The sequence below is a fragment of the Pseudonaja textilis genome, chromosome 1 (genome assembly GCF_049901715.1).
Source record: "Pseudonaja textilis isolate UNSWEBS1 chromosome 1, rPseTex1.2, whole genome shotgun sequence".
Lineage (NCBI taxonomy): Eukaryota > Metazoa > Chordata > Lepidosauria > Squamata > Elapidae > Pseudonaja > Pseudonaja textilis.
In genome coordinates, this window is record NC_141990.1 from 29,632,660 (window position 1) to 29,653,546 (window position 20,887).

At 42.8% G+C, this 20,887-nt stretch overlaps 1 protein-coding gene across 5 annotated transcripts in view; it reads left to right on the forward strand.

The window, feature by feature from the left end:
• Positions 1-20,887, forward strand: part of XPO1 (exportin 1) — a 60,051-nt gene that overhangs the window by 13,884 nt on the left and 25,280 nt on the right. For all 5 annotated transcript variants that reach the window (XM_026696072.2, XM_026696070.2, XM_087930282.1 and 2 more), the window contains 3 exons: positions 20,068-20,129; positions 20,238-20,282; positions 20,365-20,546. In XM_026696072.2, the coding sequence (XP_026551857.1) occupies positions 20,068-20,129; positions 20,238-20,282; positions 20,365-20,546 (289 nt within the window). The remainder of the gene's footprint in view (positions 1-20,067; positions 20,130-20,237; positions 20,283-20,364; positions 20,547-20,887) is intronic.

Genomic DNA, 20,887 nt, shown 5'->3' on the forward strand with positions numbered 1-20,887 from the left:
ACAGCCAAGAAATTACAATAAAATAAATAAAAGATGGCAAGAATGACAGACCCAATGGAATAAAGTAAGTAGTCTCACTCTCTTCTCCAGAGGCCCTAGGTGAAGAACCCCAGGGCGTCACTATTTTGAATAACTCAGAACAATTTGGGTTTGGGGGGAACCTCACTCAAGAGGGCAGGCACTATTACAGAGATGTGTTTCCAGGCTCCTTTGACAAAGGACTCCAGAGCATGCCAACTTTTGCACAGTTGAAGTGGTTGGGTGGATACTATGATTATATGGTTCTTTTATATTTGATATACAGCATTATAGTCTATTGCCTGACAATTTACATTTGGTTTACCATGCTTCCCTGAGTTATGTGTATTAAAGTCTAAAACTAGGACTATACAAATTCAAAAGTAAACTGATTTGGAGCGATCAGTGTGAACACATAACATCTGTCTGCAGCTCCTTAAACCAAATGCATTTTACACTAGTGATATTATCCCAAGAAAATACATGCTTCATTTAAGGAATGATAGGTGTTATATATGCAGGTAATCTTAAATATCGTTTTGCATCTGAATTCAGAACCTTGTAGAATTGCAGAATTTGTGGACAAAATTAGGGTAAGAAATATCCTTTACTATAATGATGATTAAATGAAAGATAGGAATTATTAGGCTTGGCAGAACAATTAACTCTGCAGGGCAGGTAAGTATACATAATTGTACATACTCCTAGGAAGTTGATACCTATTTTTATTAGTTATCCACAAAGCAAAGTTAGAAGTTTCAGATTTTGACATTAAGCTTTAAAATTCCAGTGTCAGAATTTTATATGAAATTGTTAGTATCTGCAATAAGTACAATAAACCCGAATACTTGTTTCTCCTCTCAGATTTCTTGCATTGCTTTAGAATATTGTGTTCTGTTTGCAATATCATCATCATTTAACTTCTAAAGTGTCTTAGTTACAGAAATGCAGAACATTAATAAATTCTGTCTTTTTTTGTTTTGCCTTTTTCGTATCCTCATAAAGTCATACTGTCTAGGAATCTTCTTCCCAAAAAGGCAATGTTGCAGATGTACTCATTTTTCTTCTGCTAATCGAATTACACATTTTTAATCTGTAATTGAGAAAATGAAGATAGCTAAACCCCATGTTTGTGCTAAGAATATTAACCATATAGAATATTCATTTAGGTATTTGTAATGTATATGGTTTTATATTGAAAAAAAGCAGAAATTTCATATCAGCTTCACTAATCCTCATTAACATACTTAACTACAAGTAGTCCTCAATTTACAACAGTTCATTTAGTGGCTGTTCAAAGTTACAATGGCTCTGAAAAAAGTGACATGACTGTTTTTGACACTTATAACAGTTATACAGTAGATCCCAATGGTTACATAATCTAAATTCAGATGCTTGGCAACTGGTTTGTATTTATGACAGTTGCAGTGTTCTAGAGTCATGTAATAAGCTTTTGTGACCTTTTAATAAGCAAAGTTAATGGGGAATCCAGATTCATTTAACAGCCATGTTAGTAACTTAATAAATGCCATGATTCATTTAACTGTGGCAAGAAAAGTCGTAAAATGGGGGGTAAACACTTAACAAATCTTTCGCTTAGCAACATCTTTCGCTTACCTGCATTACAATAGTTGCTAACCGTTAAACTGGGCTTTTTTAAAAAAAATCCAGTGGTTAGGTTTCTTGTTTGCTTGTTTTTCACTAAAATGCTTTGCATACCTCACAATGCACTTATATTGTCCAAGTATATTTTTGACATTTCTATCTCTTTATGTGGTAGAATTGGTACAATAAATTAGATGTTGTCTTTAGCAATTATTAATTTGTATTTTGGGAAAGGATAATAATTAAGTTTCCAATGTAATGTCCTTTGGATTAATTGTACTGCCAAAGTCCTACTTCTATATTTTTCTTTGTAAATAAAGTATTTTCATAATATTGGTGTTTAAAAGGAAATTTTGCTTTATTTATGAAATCATTTCTATAAGAAATCATGAATAAACAAAAATAAATTTAGTGTTTGGTGAGAAAATCTATTAGCTTGATATATATCTTGATCTTGACTGAATTATTTATTAATGGGTGTGTGTGTATACGTGTGTTCTCCTCCATGCTGCATCGAGAGCCCAGGATGGGTATGACATCATTTAGCTGTGTCTGTACTAAGATATAAAAGCCAACCCCCGGAAGAGACCCCAGCTTTTAATTCAGCTCCTTTCAGTCAGTAGCTGTGTCTCTGAAAGCTTCTGTTAGATAACACTCACCAGCGATCTTCAGTGCCATTTTTCCTCGTTTCAAACAAGGTTGGGAGCAGCATTGCCAGAGCGCTGTTCAGGCAAGTTGGGCAGCATCTGTAGACCTCCCCCATGCCTGCGGTTTGAGTGGTCATAAAAAGCGATCGGTAAACCGATAACAGTTTCAGCCAGCTGAGGTTCTGTAGATAGCACTCACCAGCGATCTTCAGTACCGTTTTTCCTTGCTTCAGCAGCTCCCAGAATCTGGGCAGCTGCTCTTCCAGGAGAGCAGGGCTCTCTTTCTCCTGCAGCATTGGGAGCAGCGTTGCTGTTCAGGCAAGTTGGGCAGTGTCTGTAGACCTCCGCCACTCCTGCGGTTTGAGCAGTCGTAAAAAGTGATTGGCAAACCGATACAAGCGTCAGCCAGCTGATCGTGTGGCCAGAGGCTGCCCTTTGCTGACTTCACTCCGGGCTCTTTATAGCCTAAGGAGAAATTCTTCGATCTTGGAGCCTGTTTCCCATAGTCAGCAGCCATCTTGGATTGAAGCCTTCCACCCTGAGGTGAGTGGCCATTTTGTAACCCCAGGGGGCAATTTATACCCTAAGGGGCTTAATACAAAAATTTACAAAAAGTTTCTTTCTCTCGTAAGAGCCTTTATTCTTCAAATGGAGCAAGATAAGGGTTAGGCAGAGTCCCACCCCCAGTGGAAGTCTCTTAAGCCAATAAGAGAAAAAGTTGTAGGTAACGCATCCAATCAGTCCAGAAGGAGATGGCTGCTAAAATCAGAGCTAAGGCTCTAGCCCCTAAGAAGGCAACTCAGGTTGAGTTGAGGGCAGAAAAGTGCAGACATGCAGTCCTAGAGAGGCAGTTCAACAGAACTATTCAACAGAAGGGAATGCAACTACAGCATGTTTCGGGTGATACCTGTGGGCCCCAGCCAAGCCCTCCCAGGGGAGGAGAAGTTATCTATGTGTCTGTCTCCTGAGGCTTTTGCAGTACAATGATCTTCAGGATCTAAGCAGATCTGGGCCTTATTTCCAACAGGCTTCTGGGTCCTATGCTCCTCCCCCTCCCTCCAGGCTTCGAACCTCTTCTCAATCAAGGCCTGAAGCCACCTTCAATCCCTCAACAGCGGGCCTTCTGCCCCTACCTTTGAGCATAGACCAGGAGATATCCAAGATGTTGTCTCTTTGGCCATTAGGCAGGGATTGGCTGAAGCCTTCAAGCAAATCCTTCGACCTCCAGAAAGAGTTCAGGCCCTTCTCAATCTATAAGTTGCCTCATCACCCTGATTTACAGAAGCCCCAGGACCTCAGGGTCTATTTTTCTCTACTAGAATGGGAGGAGGTTGATGAGGAGGGAAGGGCTTCACCATCTAAACACAGTTACTCCTCTTGTTCAGAACGTGAAGAGGGCAAGACCTTTGACCAAAATCTTTCAGAGAAAGAGGACTCTCACCCAGAGCAGACATCCTCTGCATTGGTCTTCAATCGTTCTCTCTTCAGGCCATTACTCAACATGGCCTTGGTCACTGCCAAGCTGTCGCTAGAGGAAGTGGCTCCCAAGGCACAAGGAATTCCCTCTAGCCAGGGAGATTCGTTCTTCTCCAAGCCTGTAGTGCATGCAGGGGTTTTGCCTTCTCCCACTTTGTTCCTGAACATGGTCAAGGAACAGTGCGCTTCCCCTTCGGCAGGTCCTCACCCATCTTCTCTGGATAAGCATTTACGTCGGCACAGCCCTGGACAATTCCCTGGCAGTGCCTTCTGTTGACATTCCGGTTCTGGCCTCATTCCCATTTTCTGGCACACTCACATGGGCATCCATACGGTGGCTGCACCAACTCCAGATTAGATTGCCTACATCTGACCTTCGGTCTCACCAAGGCCTTAATAAGATTATCGCAATGGCAGAATTCACTGCAGATGCCATTCTCAATTCCGCCAAATTTGCATCTTGGGCCATGGCATCTTCAGTAACAGCAAGAAGACTGTTATGGCTCAGAAATTGGCAGGCAGAGTCACACCGTAAATGGAAGCTGGTTTCAGTTCCATTCGCGGGTGATAAGCTTTTTGGCGATGCTCTGGAACCTTATCTCATAGAAACCAGAGATAAACGTAAAATTCTCTCTTCCTCTGGGAAGAGAGCCGACTACCACCCAGCTCCTTATACTGGTAAACAGCCCTTTTCGGGAGAATGGGGGTCGTTCCTGCAGTCACTCTAAGTAATCCCCCGTTCTCCCCACCTATTGGAGGTCGCCTAGCCTTCTTTGCCTCCAAATGGGAGGAGTCAACGGCAGGTGCCTGCGTGCTCAGCACTATTAGGTCAGGATTACAATTGGACTTCCTAATGCACACAACCCACCCCCACCCCACCCAAAAAAATTTTATCTGTCCTGTCTCTTGGGACATTTCAAGACAAGACCTCATGAATCAGGCCATTCAAATCCTTCTTGAAATCCAAGCTATTCAAACCTGTTCCCCCCTCTCAATGGGGACGTGGGCTTTTTTCTCGCCTTTCATCGTTCCCAAAGCCTCAGTGGGGGTAGCGAACCATCCTGGATCTAAAATTTCTCAACCAATTTGTAAAATACAGGTTATTTAAAATGTAGACTCTGCATTCTATTTTAGAGAGCGTTCAGGAGGGTAATCTCTCTTCCATTGATCTCCTGGAGGCTTACCTCCACATCCCCATTTGGCCTCATCATCACCAGTTTTTCCGTTTCTGTTATCAGAATACCCATTACCAGTATCGAGCACTTCCCTTCGCCCTCTCATGGGCTTCAAGGGTCTTCACGAAGGTTCTGGCAGCATTGATGGCGTCTCTGCTTTCTGTTCCAGTGAGGATCCAATGCTACTTGGACAACATTTTGATTCTGTCCTCCTTCATCCATGCAGCCCATCGGGATCTGCAAATTACCCTGTCATATCTCCAGAGCCATGGATTTTTCCACTCCTGTCCACTCTAATGGTTCCTGCTTCCCTACCAACAAGCAGGAACCAGCCACTCATCCATCAAGGTCCCGCTTCCGCCACAAATCCAGAGATCTCTCAATTGGTGGTATTCCCCGTTAATCTGGAAGGGACTCCTTTTCAGGGTCACAGACAGGCTAGTGATAACCACCGATGCTAGCATCCTGGGTTGGGGTTCCCATATGTAGGGCCAGATAGCTCAGGGCCTTGGTCCAGGTCAGAGCAGCCCCTTCCCATAAATTGGCTAGAGCTCAGAGCCATTTTTCTAGCTCTCAAGCATTTCAGGCACTCAGGTTCTAGTCCTTATAGACAACATGGCCACCATGGCTCATGTCAACCGGCAGGGGGGGGACGAGGTCCAGAGCCCTCATGGGAGAGGCTCTACGGTTGGGGTTATGGTCAGAGCAACACCTGTTGTCGATCTCGGCGGACCACTTCTCCGGGATCAACAACTCCCAGGCCGACTGGCTCAGCAGGAGCCTAGTTGACCAGGCAGAATGGCCTATCCCTCCTTCTCTATTCAGGGACCTTTCCCTCAGATTTGGAACGCCGGAGGTGGATCTTCTCCACTCCTCAAGTTGCCCAGGTCACCAGATTCAGCAGCGGAGGGGACCAATGCCCTTCGGTGCAGATGGCCCAAAAGTCTCCTCTATGCCTTTCCCCCGCTCCCATCATTCCGGCAGTAATTCGGAAGGTATTGGAGGAACGAGCAGAGTTCCTCTTCCTGGCACCCTATTGGCCAAGGATGCACTGGTTTGTGGACCTGGTCAACCTGTCGGTGGCTTCTCCTTGGAGGATCCCAGCCCATCTAATCTCCCTTCATCAAGGGATTCTGCTCCACCCGGAGCCCCAGTGTCTCAAGCTGGCCATGTGGCACTTGAGCGGCAGCAGCTAGAGGTGGCTGATCTTCCTGAAAGGGTCATCATCACTATCCTGGCATCTTGCAAACCTCCCACAAGGCGCATCTATGATGCCACCTGGAAGGCCCTTCCCTATGGTACCTTAGCGAGGGTCACTCTCTCTCTCTCGCTTTAGCCCAGTTGGCAGAGGTTCTTAGATTCCTTCAGCATGATCTCGAGAAAGGTTTGGCCCCCAACACCTTTACGCAGGCAGGTTGAGGCCCTCTCCTCAGTTCTTTCATGGGGTTCGCTTCCTTCTTTATCCCATCACCCTTCAGTCAGGAGGTTTTTGAAAGGGGCTTCCAACCTGCATCCTCCAGTGGTTCACAGGTATCCTTCCTGGGATTTTCATGTGGTCCTCTATACCCTTACAAAGCCCCCTTTTGAACCCCTTAGAACATTGTCTCTCCGTTTCCTGACTCTAAAGATAGTGTTCCCCATTTCCACCACTTCAGCCAGGCGGGTGTCCGAGCTTGCTGCTCTTTCCATCAGACAGGATGGTTGTCCTCAGTCTGGACCCCTCATTTATTCCAAGGGTTTCACAGGTCCAGGACATTATGTTGCCTGGCTTCCCCTCCCGCACCATGACTTAGAGTTGCAGTGGCACTTGCTAGACGTTGGTAGGGCTCTTAGAATATACATTAAGCGTACTTCCTCCCTCAGGAAGTCTGAAGCCATTTTGTTTCCTTTTTCCTTCTCACTTGGGGCACAAGGCCTCTTCTCCTACTATTAACAGGTGGGTCAGATCTTGCATTGAGCAGGCCTACAAAGCTGTGGCCCTTTCGGTTCCTTGAGGTCTGAGGGCGCACTCTACCAGAAATGCAGCCACTTTGGCTGTCTGGGTGACCCAAGCACCCTTGGAGGAGATCTGTCGTGCGGCCACTTGGACATCTCCGTCTCCTTTCATCAGATACTACTGTCTGGATGTCTTTGCCTCGGCAACTTCAGCCTTCGGCAGACAGGTGCTTCAACAAGTGGTTCAACAATCGGTGTGAAGAGCTGGACAAGGACCCGCCCGTGGACATGCAAGCTTTGGTATGTCCCATCCTGGGCTCTCGATGCAGCATAGAGGAGAATGGGCATTGGTAGAAGTTACCCTGAACACCCTTTCTATCTATGTTGCAAGAGAGCCCAGCCCCTCCCTTGATTCGTCCGCAGAGGGTATGTCATATTTCTGTATTCCTTCGTGCTTTCAGAGACACCTTTCAGCCTGTCAAGTATCTTTGCCAAAGCTGGGGTCTCTTCCGGGGTCTGGCTTTTATATCTTAGTACAGACTCAGTTAAATGACGTCATAGGAAGGAGTCAACCCATCCTGGGTGCTCTTGCAGCATAGATAGAAAGGGCGTTCAGGGTAACTTCTACCAACGCCCATTTCCAAACATATTTTCTACAATTAAAGTTAAATTTCATGAACTTCATGATTTTTATTGTAAGAAATTTAAGGTAGAAGAATGTATGTAGAAGATATCCATCTTTGTTGGCCATATACTAACTAGCAGTATGGATTTTACCATATGTTTATTTGTACCATTCATCTCTTGTAATGACTCTAAATAATACTAAAATTCTTGTCGTGACCTTTATCCAGAGCAACAATTTTGAACCAAATTACCTCAGATGGGTTAACGGAGAGAATGCATCCAAAACCTAGGAGCCCTGACTCTAGGAGCAGGCCTGTCAAACTGGCGGCCCATAGGCTGGATACAGCTGGTGCAGGCCATAGCCACCCCTGCTTTGCAGAGGCAAAAAACTTTGCAATACATCATGATCCAGCCTGCAACACGATTGAGTTTGACACCCCTGCTGTAGAGGGAGTGAATTTTAGGTTGTGACTGCTTCAGTACTACTGGCTGCTGCTTTGGATGTGTGGTTTTCATTTTCAACATTCCATGAATTTCCCAGCCAATCTTGCAATCCCTTGCTCCCTCCTTTAACCAACAGCAGCCATTTACCTGCCTTTTGGGAAGAGGGAGGAAGGAAACCCCCCCCCACACACACACATATTCTTCCCAGCCCATACACCATCCCTGACTTTGTGCTGCTCCAAGCAACACATCCTCCCTGTTCCTCATGTGCCTTCCCTATGCAGCATCTCTTGCACCTTTCCTGACCCACAGTGCCCCCCACAGATCTTCACCAACCATGCAACACTTCTTGGGCTCCCCCCAATGTGTCATCCTTGATCTGCCTGTGGCACTTCTCACGTACCCTTGCCCTCTTCTTAACCCACACCACATGTCCTGTGCAACTTGCATAATACCTCCCATACATTCCCAGGCATCCTTAACATATGCTAACTACTGTGCACCTTCTACAACCCATGGGACATTTATGATGCACACCCTTCCCAATGTACACAGTACTTCTCATGCACTCCATGTACCATTCCTGATCTCTACCCTGTGCACTCCCCTACTCCCTCACCCAGCTGTAGCTATTTAGCTGGCCTTGAACATGTGACTACCTGCTGGCTTCTTCACTGACTTTCTCCTGCAAGCTTTCTAGAAGCAAAGTAAATGGGGAAGCTGACAGGAATTCTCGGGAGGAAGGAAGATAATGATGGAGGGAAAAGGGGGAGAAGGAAGATTTCTGATGCTCCCCACAAGGAAGCTCAATGGGGAAACTGACAAGAGGTTGGAGGTCATTCCTGCTCCCACTGCTTTGTTGCCCACTTGTGCTCATTTTGTTTCTCTGTTTCAGTAAGGAAATGCGTCTGAAATGATGACCCAATAGGACAGGTGTTGTCTAGAATAATAAACCATTATATAAGAGATTGTGTTAAAGGGTGTATAATCTCTTATAATACACACACATGTGTTTTAATTCTAAAATTACAATATTTTGTATTACATATATTTATACATATAATATATACAGTAATACAATGAAAACCACTTTAAAAATTGTTTTGCCATGTTTCATTTGAAAATCATGAATTAGCCTCCCTAAATAAATTACTTTGGCAAATCTATACTAAAAGTAAACTAGCTAGGTAATTTTACCATATATTAGAAATCCTGCAGATTTCTGATAAGTATTAGCTTAGACATTTAGGTGTATGTGCAATCATTGAAAAGTTATTGGAGATGTTATGTACATCTACTGAACCATTGCTTCTGTTTTTCTATGCATCTGAGTAATAGTACAGGTAGTCCTCGACTAATGACCATAATTGAATCCAGAGTTATGGTTGTAGTTATTAAGCAGGTCACCACATGACCTTGCCTGTTTTTCTGATCTTTTCTGCAGTGATTGTTAAATGCACCCATTTTCCCCAGTGGGTGGCTTTTTTTCTAGAAACCAAAAATGCTTGAAACTGGGAAAAAGCACTTGAAATGGCGGCTATGTGACTGTGGGATGCTGTGAGTAGCTGTAAATGCAAGCAACTTGCCAAAAGCCCAAAATTCAATCACCTGACTGCAATTTTAAAAGGAAGTCCTAATTAGGAATGGGGAGATCTGCCATAACTTTAAATGGTTGCTAAGTGAAGACTACCTATAAATAGGAGCAGTGAATCAGGCAGACAGGTATATTCTTCAGTATGGTAAATTTTAACTAATAGTTTTCTCAAGGAATTGGATTTGCACCCTGATTTGAAAGGTCCTACGCCTGTAGACCTATAAAATGTACCCTTGTATCCAGTAGGGTTAAAATAGCATGTATAAAATTAAATTTGTGAGAGAGATGGTTAGGGTATAGGAAATTATTTATTATTCTGTTGATTTAAAATCAACTCCATTTGCAAAGCACTTTATTTTTTTTAATCTAGTGCTAATTTGCCATTTTGGCAAACTGATTTGCTGCCTCTTGTATAATATTCTTACTTATTGAATTCTGGAGTTGATTGGTATGCAGGCAGAAGTTTTTTATTTTTAAAATAATCTGTTCCAATAAAGGAGAATATTTGTACTTCGGGGTTGAAATTAGGGATCCTTGGTGCTCTCTGAGCTTGCTTGTTTTCTTGCAGATATTTTATTATCCAAACTTGCTAGCACTGATAATGTTAACTAGTTTGGATAATAAAACATTTACAAGAAAATAAGCAAACTCAGACAGCACCAAAGACACCTAGTAATCTGTTCCTTGATTCCTCGGTGTTTCATTCACACTACCTTTACTCTGACTGGAGGGAAAGAATGGTGGCTAACAAGTTAAAGATGAGCATGCATATTGTGTGCATCAGGCTGAGTATATTTTTCATTGTTAAAGGAATACATTGTAGAAATACGTGATTGACCAAAGTAATTCTTCTACATAAGACCTTTCTGATATGCTGGGAATTATTCATCTAATAGGTGATGTAGAGAAGTAAATTAATACCACTATTTAGACAAAATGCCTTCCATTCATATATTACAAAAAATTGGGGACTTTACATTAATGTATTTTAAGGGACATTACACTTTTGTTTAACATTTGTACTAAATATACACAACCTTATTTTATGATAAGATGCACTAATGTACTACAGACTTATTTTGATCATTAAGAACTCTTACCTCAATATTATCTTTTCTATAGGTTTTTTTTCTTTAGAATATTATTTTATATTATATCTAAATGGGAGGCAGTCCATTAGTTCAAAGAAGCATGTCATAATAATATAGATGCTACATGAATTATGACACATTTTTAAATAGATGACTACCGTATTTTCCAGACTATAGAGCGCATTGGAATATAAGCCACACCCACTAAATTTTAAAGGAAAAAACATTTTTACATATATTAGCCGCACCAGACTATAAGCCGCAGATATATACTTTGTGAAATGAGATATTTACACAGAAAGAGAAAAATGCTCTTTGCATGTGGCCAGACGTCTCCAACGTCTCACCATTGATTCATTAACGCTAAGTTTACGTGCAGCAGCTCTATTTCCTTCCTGGATAGACAGATCGATTGCTTTCAGCTTAAAAGTTGCATCATATGCTTTTCTTCATGTACTTTCCATGATGAGGGTATGAAAAATATTTTGCGTTTGTGCATGTTGTGCTGTTTGTGTCGAGCACACCAAAAACTACCGGTAGCGTCTTCTTCTTTGCATTGACCTCTTGCGTCTGTCACGTTTTTGTGCCCCCTGATGGCAGTTAGTGAAAAAAAATTTATAGATAAGCCACATTGTTGTACCAAGCCGCAGGGTTCAAAGCATGGGAAAAAAGCAGTGGCTTATAGTCTGGAAAATACGGTATATTCCTTGAAAATCAAGTATTTAGCCTTCACAGCTAGAAATGTCTGTTAGCACAACATGCTTATCCAGATTCATTTTTGAGTTTGCACTGTGTTCTTGATATTAAATTAGCCATATAGAACACATTTATAAAGCACTCTTAAGTTAAGCAAAGTTTTCTAGTTTGTGTATATTGTGCACATATAACCTCTCCTTCGCTTTGGGTTTTCCCAGACTGTATCTTTCTAACAACAGAAACTAAATATAGTGCATTCAGAAAGTATTCAGACCCCCTTCATTTGTCAATTTTGTTATGCTGCAGTCTGATTTTACAATTGTTGAAATTCATTTTTTCCCATTAATCTATACTCGGTATCCCATAATGACAAAGTGAAAACAGAAGTTTAGAAATGTCTGTAAATTTATATTAAAAAGAAAAAAGAAAAAACCGAAATATCACATTGGCATAAGTATTTGCAACAACACTGGAAATCTTTGTTGCCTCCCATTTCTCCTGATTGTTGCTAAACCTTTATTGGAGTCAACCTATGGTAAATTAAATTGACATGATTTGGAAAGATGTACACCTTTCTATAGAAGGCCTTACAGCTGACAATGCATACTGTAGCAGAGCAAAGACATGAGGTCAAAGAAACTGCTTCAAGAGCTTAGAGACAGGATTATTGCAAGGCACAGATCTGGGGAAGGCTACAGAAAAATTTCTGCTCCACTTAGGATTCCTAAGAGCGCAGTGGCCTCCATAGTTCTCAAATGGAATAAGTTTGGTACAACTAGGATTCTTCCAAGACCCGGTTGCCTGGTCAAACTGAGCAAACGGCGGAGAAGGCCTTAGTAAGAGACGTAACCAAGAACCCGATGGTCACTTTGACTGAGCTCCAAAGATTGTGTGTGGAGATGGGACAGAGTTCCAGAAGGAATCATCACTGCAGCCCTCTACCGATCTGGGCTTTATGGCAGTGTGGCTAGACAGAAGCCTCTCCTCAGTGCAAAACACATGAAAGCTCCTTTGGAGTTTGCAAAAAAAAAAAAAAAAAGGCATCTGGAGGACTCTCAGACCGTGAGGAACAAGATTCTCTAGTCTGATAAAACCAAGATTGAACTGTTCGGCCTCAGTTCTAAACTTTATGTCTGGAAGAAACCAGGCACTACTCATCACCTGCCCAATGGTGAAGTATGGTGGGGAGCATGGATTGGGAGACTGGTCAGTGTTGAGGAATATCCTCAGTGAAAACCTGTTCTACAGAACTCAGGACCTCAGACTAGGCTGAAGGGTAACTCTCCAAAATGACAACAATCCTAAGCACACACAGCCAAGACAGCACAGAACTAGCAACTCTGTAAATGTCCTAGAGTGGCCTAGCCAGAGGCCTGACTTGAACCATCTAGAACCAAGATGGTGAACCTATGGCATGCGTGTCAGGTGGCATGCAGAGCTATTTGTGCAGGCACACGACCCCCAGCCAAACTTACCCCACTGCGCATCCTAGCTGATTTTTGGCCTGTTTGAGGCCTTTTTCAGCCTCTCAGAGGCTTGGGGGAAACCTCTGCGGCCTTTGGAGACTGAAAAACAGGCCCGTTTTGTCACTCCCTGTATTTCCGGAAATACCGGAAGTGACAAACTGGCCAATTTTTCAGCCTCCAAAAGCTGCAGAAGCTTCCCTCAAACAGGCCGAAAATCAGCTGGGAGGCAGTGCAGGTAAGGGGGTTGGGGGGGCTGCGTGCATTGTCTTCTGGGTGCTGGCACACAAGTACGCATGCAATTTTCAGCACGGGAGCCCAAAAAGGTTAGCCACCACTGCTCTAAAACATCTGTGAAGGGACCTGAAAATGTCTGTCTACTGACAGTCACCATCCAACCTGACTGAGCTTGAGAGGATTTGCAAAGAAAAATAGCAGAAAATCCACTAATCCAGATGTGCAAAGCTTGTTGCGTCAAATCCAAAGAGGCTGTAATCACTGCCAACAAAGTACTGAGTGAAAGATCTGAATACTTATGCCAATGTAATATTTCAGTTTTTTTTAAATTTTTAATAAATTTACAGGCATTTCTAAATTTTGTTTTCAATTTGTCATTATGGGGTACCAGGTATAAATTAATGGGGAACAATGATTTTCAACAACTGTATACTACAGCATAACCAAATTGAGAAAAGTGAAGGGAGTCTGAATACTTTCTGAATGCACTGTAAGACTTCTAGATTCAAGGTTAAATCTGTTGAATAATTGTAATTATATATACTAATTCTATAAAAATAGGTTAAGTAAAGTCTTTAGAATAGAAGAAATATGGTAACGTGTAACTGTTGTACTTTTAATGAAACATCAATGGCTGCAAGGAGGGTTAGAATGGATTTTTAAATCACTAGAAAAAGAACACATTGAAATCAAAATGAAAGCAATATCTTAAAGAATTTCTTAGGACTAAGTATAAATTATATAAAAGCAGAGATAAGTTGCAAAACTTAGAAGCTTTTTAGTAGAAGAAAGCTGAACAACACTGATACTAGAATGTATAGTAATTATAGCAATTACACTGTATATTATAGCTGAGCAGTTAGATTGTAATGATAAAAGATGCTCTGAGACAAGAAATATAACTTGCTATTTTGAAAATGAATATATATTTAATGAATTAATTATAAACTGCATAACAAGTGGAGTCTTTCATAGTATCCTCTTTGTTTTGCCAATCATCTTAATTGAATACAACCTACTACTACCACCATTAAGATGATAGTGAAAATGCCTTTTTGCCATCTTCTTTCTGGACCATGGATATTTTTCAATTTTAAACCACATCCTGATTGCCTTTGTTATAACTGTCTCATTTGGTTGAAGTTTAATTAGTTATATAATGTCTTAGATTCCGTCATCTCTTGGATATCAGTTCAATCAATTTCAGTGATTTTGTGGGTGCATTTAGCAAGAGTTTTTGAAAAAAAAAAACATTTTAGAGCTCTAGGCCAGGGGTCACCAACCTTTTAGACCTCAGGGACCACCAAACTCATACTTTGAAATCCCAAGGATCACTAATACGATTTTTTAAAAAAGATAACATATTTAATATTTTTATTTTTTATATTAAATATAAATTTAATATTTAAAATTTTAATTTTTAATATACAAATAAATGTGTATATAAATATTTTTAAAAAATATAAAAATGCTTATTTAATTATAACAAAATCATAAATGCTTAATCATAACTGTGGGGCAGAGCGAAGGGAAAGGAGGGGCCTCTCTCCTTTGGGGGGAAAGAGGGAGGATTTAATATGGCTGAGATTCAAAAGAAACCACATGGTGCCTGGAGGCTGGGAAGATCTGGACAGGGAGGAACCGGCTCCCCCTCAAATGGAAGAAAAGCAGATCCCGCTCCGAGTCTGGTCTCCTGTCATTTCATATCTCTCTCAAGTCAGAGGAAACCTCTCCCTCCTTTGCCAGGTGTGGCTGAATGGAGTTGGGGGAGGGAAGGAGGGCTGGGCTGGAAGCGTTGAGGAAGACGGGCTCCTAATAACCAGGCAACCCTTCGACTGCCACACAAGAGGACTCCATGAGGCTAAGCTTCAGGTTTCTCCCACTGCTTCCATGCAGAGAATGATCTCTTCCTGTGTGGAGGCCGAAGGGGTGGGTTTCAAGCCCAGAAAAACTTGAGGTCTCGCCTGCACAAATAGGCTAGTTATTAGGAGCCCATCATCCTCTGCACTCTTTTGGTCTGGGCATTTGGTCTCCCCGCGCCCCCCTACCACCCTATGCCAAAGGAAAGCCAGCTGGGCTTCTACCCTTCCCCCTGCTCCCTTCCCCCCACTCAATACTACTTTGGGACAGAGGAGAGTGTGCTGCAAATGTGTGTTGGCATTTCCAACACACATTTCTCCAGCGCTCGCCCACAATTCTTCATGTTCTTCCAGGCCTGGCTTGCTGAGGGGGGGAAAGCAATACTGACATCTCTGCTGCCCCCCCCCCCCCATGGCCTCAGCCATCGCTGCCCGGGAAGGCACAGGCAACAGAAAGTGGCGTTTTCAAAGGCGGCAGCTTGCGTCTTCTCTTGCCTGTTCCTTAATCTCTGCTTTTTTGCCCCAGTGAGAGCTATTTCTGCTCACTTCTGTGCCTTACCGAGGCAGCAATGGCTGGAGGCAGGGTTGGCAGCAGAACAGAGGGATGAAAAAACTGATGCTGACATCCCATTCTGGACCTCTGAACTGCATGGTGAGCGCCCCACTCAGCCCCCTCCTACCACCCCCAGCCGGTACTTTACCTGCCCCGGGCCATCTCTACAGCCTGTGGCCATCGAGGAAGAGCCCAGGCCAGGAGAGGCAAGTTAGAAGGTGTGGGAGTGCTGCGCAAATGCAAGTAGCGTGGTGCTACTGCACCTTCTGGCCATCTCCATCGCCGCTTCAGCCCACCTGTGTTGCCAACCCCCTCTTGCAACTGCACCATTAACTCATTCTGGCAGGCGAGGGCTGCGCTGCTTTTGCAGGTTTGCGCTCGGCCAAAGCAGCCTCGTATTCCCGCGCAGCCTGGGTTAAATGCATTTCTCTGCAGACCTCCAAAATGTTCTCATGGACTATCAATGGGCCGCTCCCACAACTTCTGAGGGCAACTTCTGTTCCATTGGTTGATTGTTCTCACTGTTAGAAAGTTTCTCCTTATTTCCAGGTTGAATCTCTCCTGGATCAGTTTCCATCCATTATTCCTTGTCTGGCCTACAGGAGTTTTAGAAAATAGCTTGACCCCTTCCTCCCTGTGGCAGCCCCTCAAATATTGGAAGACCGCTATCATGTCTCCCCTGGTCCTTTTCTTTATTAGACTCGCCATGCCCAGTTCCTGCAACTGTTCATTGTATGTTTTAGCCTCCAGTCCCCTAATCATCCTGGTTGCTCTTCTCTGTACTTTTTCTAGAGTCTCAACATCAGCACAATTTTTAATGAATTCAGTCAAGAATGATTTATCAGTGATGTAGTTAATAACCTGGTCTGGACTGAGAAATGTATCACATGTTTCCCTGAAAATAAATCTTACCCTGAAAATAAGCCCTAGCCTGATTTTTAGTTTGCTCCTTATAAACTCTACTGAAAAAATAAGCCCTAGTAAAGGAAGGTAAGTGTGGCCAGCACAGGAGGCTCCGTATTAGCCACAGCCTACACAGCACAGGTGAGTTGATTACCTGTCCAAGCAGCAGGTGGAGGCAGAGGCAGGGGGAAGCATGCAATCTGGATGTGGCACATGAGCTGCGTGAAAGCCGAGAGTTGGTGGGCCAGAGTGGCGGACAGTGTACGCAGTGGCAGTGACAGCAGATGGAGGCAGAGGTGTGGCGGGGGGGAGGCAAGCAATCCAGAGGCAGGCTGTGGGAAAGCCAAGAGTCGGTGGGCTGGAGCAGATGAGCAGCTCTCAGCTTGCCTGTAGCCCATACAGTGTGTCAGGATTGCCTGCCTTCCACCCTACACCTCTGCCTCTATGTGCTGCTGATGCCACTGTGCAAAGATGAGCCTCCCACAACTGACCAACCACTCCGACCTACCAGCTCTTGGCTTTCCCACAGTCCACGCAGTGCATCTGGATCACCTGCTTCCCCTTGTGCCTCTGCCTCCATCTGCTGATTGGACAGGGAACTCACCTGCAAGGTGCGGGCTGTGGAGCCCCAGAGTGCTCCAATCAAAGGAGCGGTGAGCTGCAGCTGCTTCTGGATACGATCAGTCCCCACCTGGTTGCCGCCTCTTATGCGTGTATCGGGTTGGGGCACCCTGCTGGACTGATCACCCTAAAACCATGCTCCTGATGAGGTGGCAGATGGTCTCCTGAGGGATCTCCTCCCACACCTGGACTAAAGCATCCCCCAACTCCTGGACAGTCTGGTGCAACGTAGCGTTGGTGGATGGAGCGAGACATGATGTCCCAGATGTGCTCAATTGGATTCAGGTCTGGGGAACGGGCGGGCCAGTCCATAGCATCAATGCCTTCGTCTTGCAGGAGCTGCTAACACACTCCAGCCACATGAGGTCTAGCATTGTCGTGCATTAGGAGGAACCCAGGGCCAACCGCACCAGCATATGGTCTCACAAGGGGTCTGAGGATCTCATCTTGGTACCTAATGGCAGTCAGGCTACCTCTGGTGAAGGCCTTAAAGAAATGTCACCCCACACCATTACTGACCCACTGCCAAACCGGTCATGCTGGAGGATGTTGCAGGCAGCAAAACGTTCTCCATGGCGTCTCCAGACCCTGTCACATCTGTCCCATGTGCTCAGTGTGAACCTGCTTTCATCTGTGAAGAGCACAGGGCACCAGTGGCGAATTTGCCAATCTTGGTGTTCTCTGGCAAATGCCAAATGTCCTGCACGATGTTGGGCTGTCAGCGCAACCCCCACCTGTGGATGTTTGGTCCTCATACCACCCTCATGGAGTCTGTTTCTGACCACTTGAGCAGCCACATGCACATTTGTGACCCACTGGAGGTCATTTTGCAGGGCTCTGGCAGTGCTCCTCCTGTCCCTCCTTGCACAAAGGCAGAGGTAGCAGTCCTGATGCTGGGTTGTTGCCCTCCTACGGCCTCCTCCACATCTCCTGATGTACTGGCCTGTCTCCTGGTAGCGCCTCCATGCTCTGGACACTACGTTGACAGACACAGCAAACCTTCTTGCCACAGCTCGCATTGATGTGCCATCCTGGCACACTACCTGAGCTGTACTACCTGAGCCACTTGTGTGGGTTGTAGACTGTCTCATGCTACCACTAGAGTTAAAGCACCAACAGCATTCAAAAGTGACCCAGCCATCAGCCAGAAAGCATAGGAACTGAGGAGTGGTCTGTGGTTACCACCTGCAGAGCCATTCCTTTATTGGGGATGTCTTGCCTATGCTTTCCACCTGTTGTCTATTCCATTTGCACAACGGCATTTGAAATTGATTGTCAATCAGTGTTGCTACCTAAGTCGGTAGTTTGATTTCACAGAAGTGTGATTGACTTGGACTTACATTATGTTTTTTAAGTGTTCCCTTTATTTTTTTGAGCAGTGCGCATATATATATATATATATATATATATAAAATGTCTTTGAGGTGTGTATGTGTGTGTGTAAAAAAGTGATGCTTTGCAGTTTTCCTTTTATATAAAGGGAATACCCTGTTAATATTTCCTACATTTTGAGAATTAGTGTTGCTTTGATATGTTCGTAAATAGCAAGTTTTTCAAATAAATACTTATTTGTTTCTTGGATTCCTTGATGCTGTGATTGGTATGCAGATGCAATTACTGCTCTTGAGAAACAAGGGGAAGCAAAAGTATATAGGATAAAAAGGAAAGCTGTTGGGAAACAAAGCTCCAAAATACAACATAAAATCATGGAAAAGGAAAAGAGATTAGCAGATGGGAACTGAAGTATTGACAGCTAAGATTAGATAATCCAAAATAGGATCATCTGACTACACAGGTGCCACAATTTGCAAGAGCAGCAGGGTTTGTGGCTATCCACAGACACATGGAAAATTATGAAGCATAATCTGTTGGGTTATAAAAGGATACTTCTTAGTAGCTGTATTACAGCTATCAGAAATGTTCATACCAATGCTAGATTTAGTATAGATTTTGCATCTGCAAGAATAATGAAGAAAATTGGGCAGGGAACATGAAACTTACTATTATTAGTAGACATTTTTGTCTTACAGCTTGGAAAAGAATGCTTAAAAATTGATTAAAAGATCTAATAGAATTTTACTCGATCATTTTGGAAGTACCAAGGATTAAGTCACATGACAGTTGGGAGCTCCTTTCACCTCCCCATGAATGTGCCCACTGAAGTGGTGCCTATCTACTTGTGGTTACACAGTTTCAAACTTCTAGGTCGTCAGGAGCTGGAGCTCATAGAATTTTACTGTTTCAGAAATAATTTAGAAAATACTCTTCCACCCCCCACCCCACCCCCCAAAATACAACTGCATAAACTTGTGGGCAGGTTACTATACTTATACCAACTCACATTCTAAAATATCATCACATAAAGTGTCTGGGCACTTAACTGTCCAAAAAAGAGCCAAATCCTAATATTCAAATAAATAAAATGTAATTCTAATAGCTTAAAAAGAAGAGAAAATGTGAATGCAAATAATAATAGAATAGATTTCTACTCCTGGGTTTCCTAAAATTTATAATTGCTTAATAGTAACTGCTCTTAGAAGAAATATATTTGATGATAAATTATTCTAAAAGTCGCTGAGGGTGTATAGGTGTCCTAAGGAAATGTATCAGCACATACATTGATGAAATAATGTAGTCACCAATTAGAGAGATTTATAAAACACATTTTAATTATTTATCCAACTCCTTATCTGATTAGTGTGGATAGATGAAGTCTTGAACATTAACATTTAACTGTGTACTGGAACTCAAAGTTGAGAGTCTCAGGGTTAGATAAGGTAAAGTTAGTAGGGCAGCATAGGAATCTTGGGAGAGAAGATAATAGATTCTCAAAAGATTGCCATTGGTCAAATAGGTGACCACCAAGAACTGAATTATCTTTCTAAGCTTCCAGGTTTCCTGTGCCCACTCTTCATGAATTTAACTTTTGGGGCTCTTTCAGTTGTCAATTTAAGATATAATTCGTCATTTTTTTTTTAAACAAGATTGTTATATATGAATGCGTGTGTGTGTAAGATAGATGCAACCTAACTGGCAGCTGATAGTTTACTGTTTCTTTATGTAGCTGTTGCTTACTATTAAGTTATTGTTTATTATTAAGTAATTATTGTTTACTGCCTACAGGTATCAAAAAGTATGTTGTTGGCTTAATTATCAAGACCTCCTCTGATCCATCGTGTGTTGAAGTGAGTAAAAGTTCCTTGGGGATAAGGAGATGGTCCTTTTAAATGAAATAGGATATGTCTTAATTTCTTTATTTTTCTCTCTTAACCTCTCCCTTCTCCCTCATTCAGAAAGAGAAAGTATACATTGGGAAATTGAACATGATTCTTGTTCAGGTGAGTCGAATTTCTGGTCTTTATATATTACTTAGGTTTGGAGTAATAATTGTTCACTATATTCACTTTTCATGTTTTGCAGATACTAAAACAAGAATGGCCGAAACATTGGCCAACATTCATCAGTGATATCGTTGGGGCCAGCAGAACAAGTGAAAGCCTTTGCCAGAACAACATGGTCATCTTGAAGCTATTGAGTGAAGAAGTTTTTGATTTTTCCAGTGGACAGATAACTCAAGTGAAAGCCAAACATTTAAAGGACAGGCAAGTGATTGATATAAGGAGTATACCAGAATTCTGAATTGTAATGAAAAACAAATCAAATTCTACACCTAATGTCAAGAGGCTTGAACATAAGAAAGTGGTATCAGTTAAGATACATTTTGTTGAATTCTGTTCTTGATACCAAGAAGCCATTATTTCCATTTCCTGTGACATAGACAAAAGTAGTTTGTCCACCTGTTACTTTCCTGTGCCAAAGAAGATACATGCCCAGACAACTGCATAGTAGCTGTTATGCCTCACTTAAAAAAATGAGATGAGCCTTGCTCTATTTTGTCCAGAACTTCCCTACTTCAGCAGTCATTCTGCATCTTTGGTGAAGG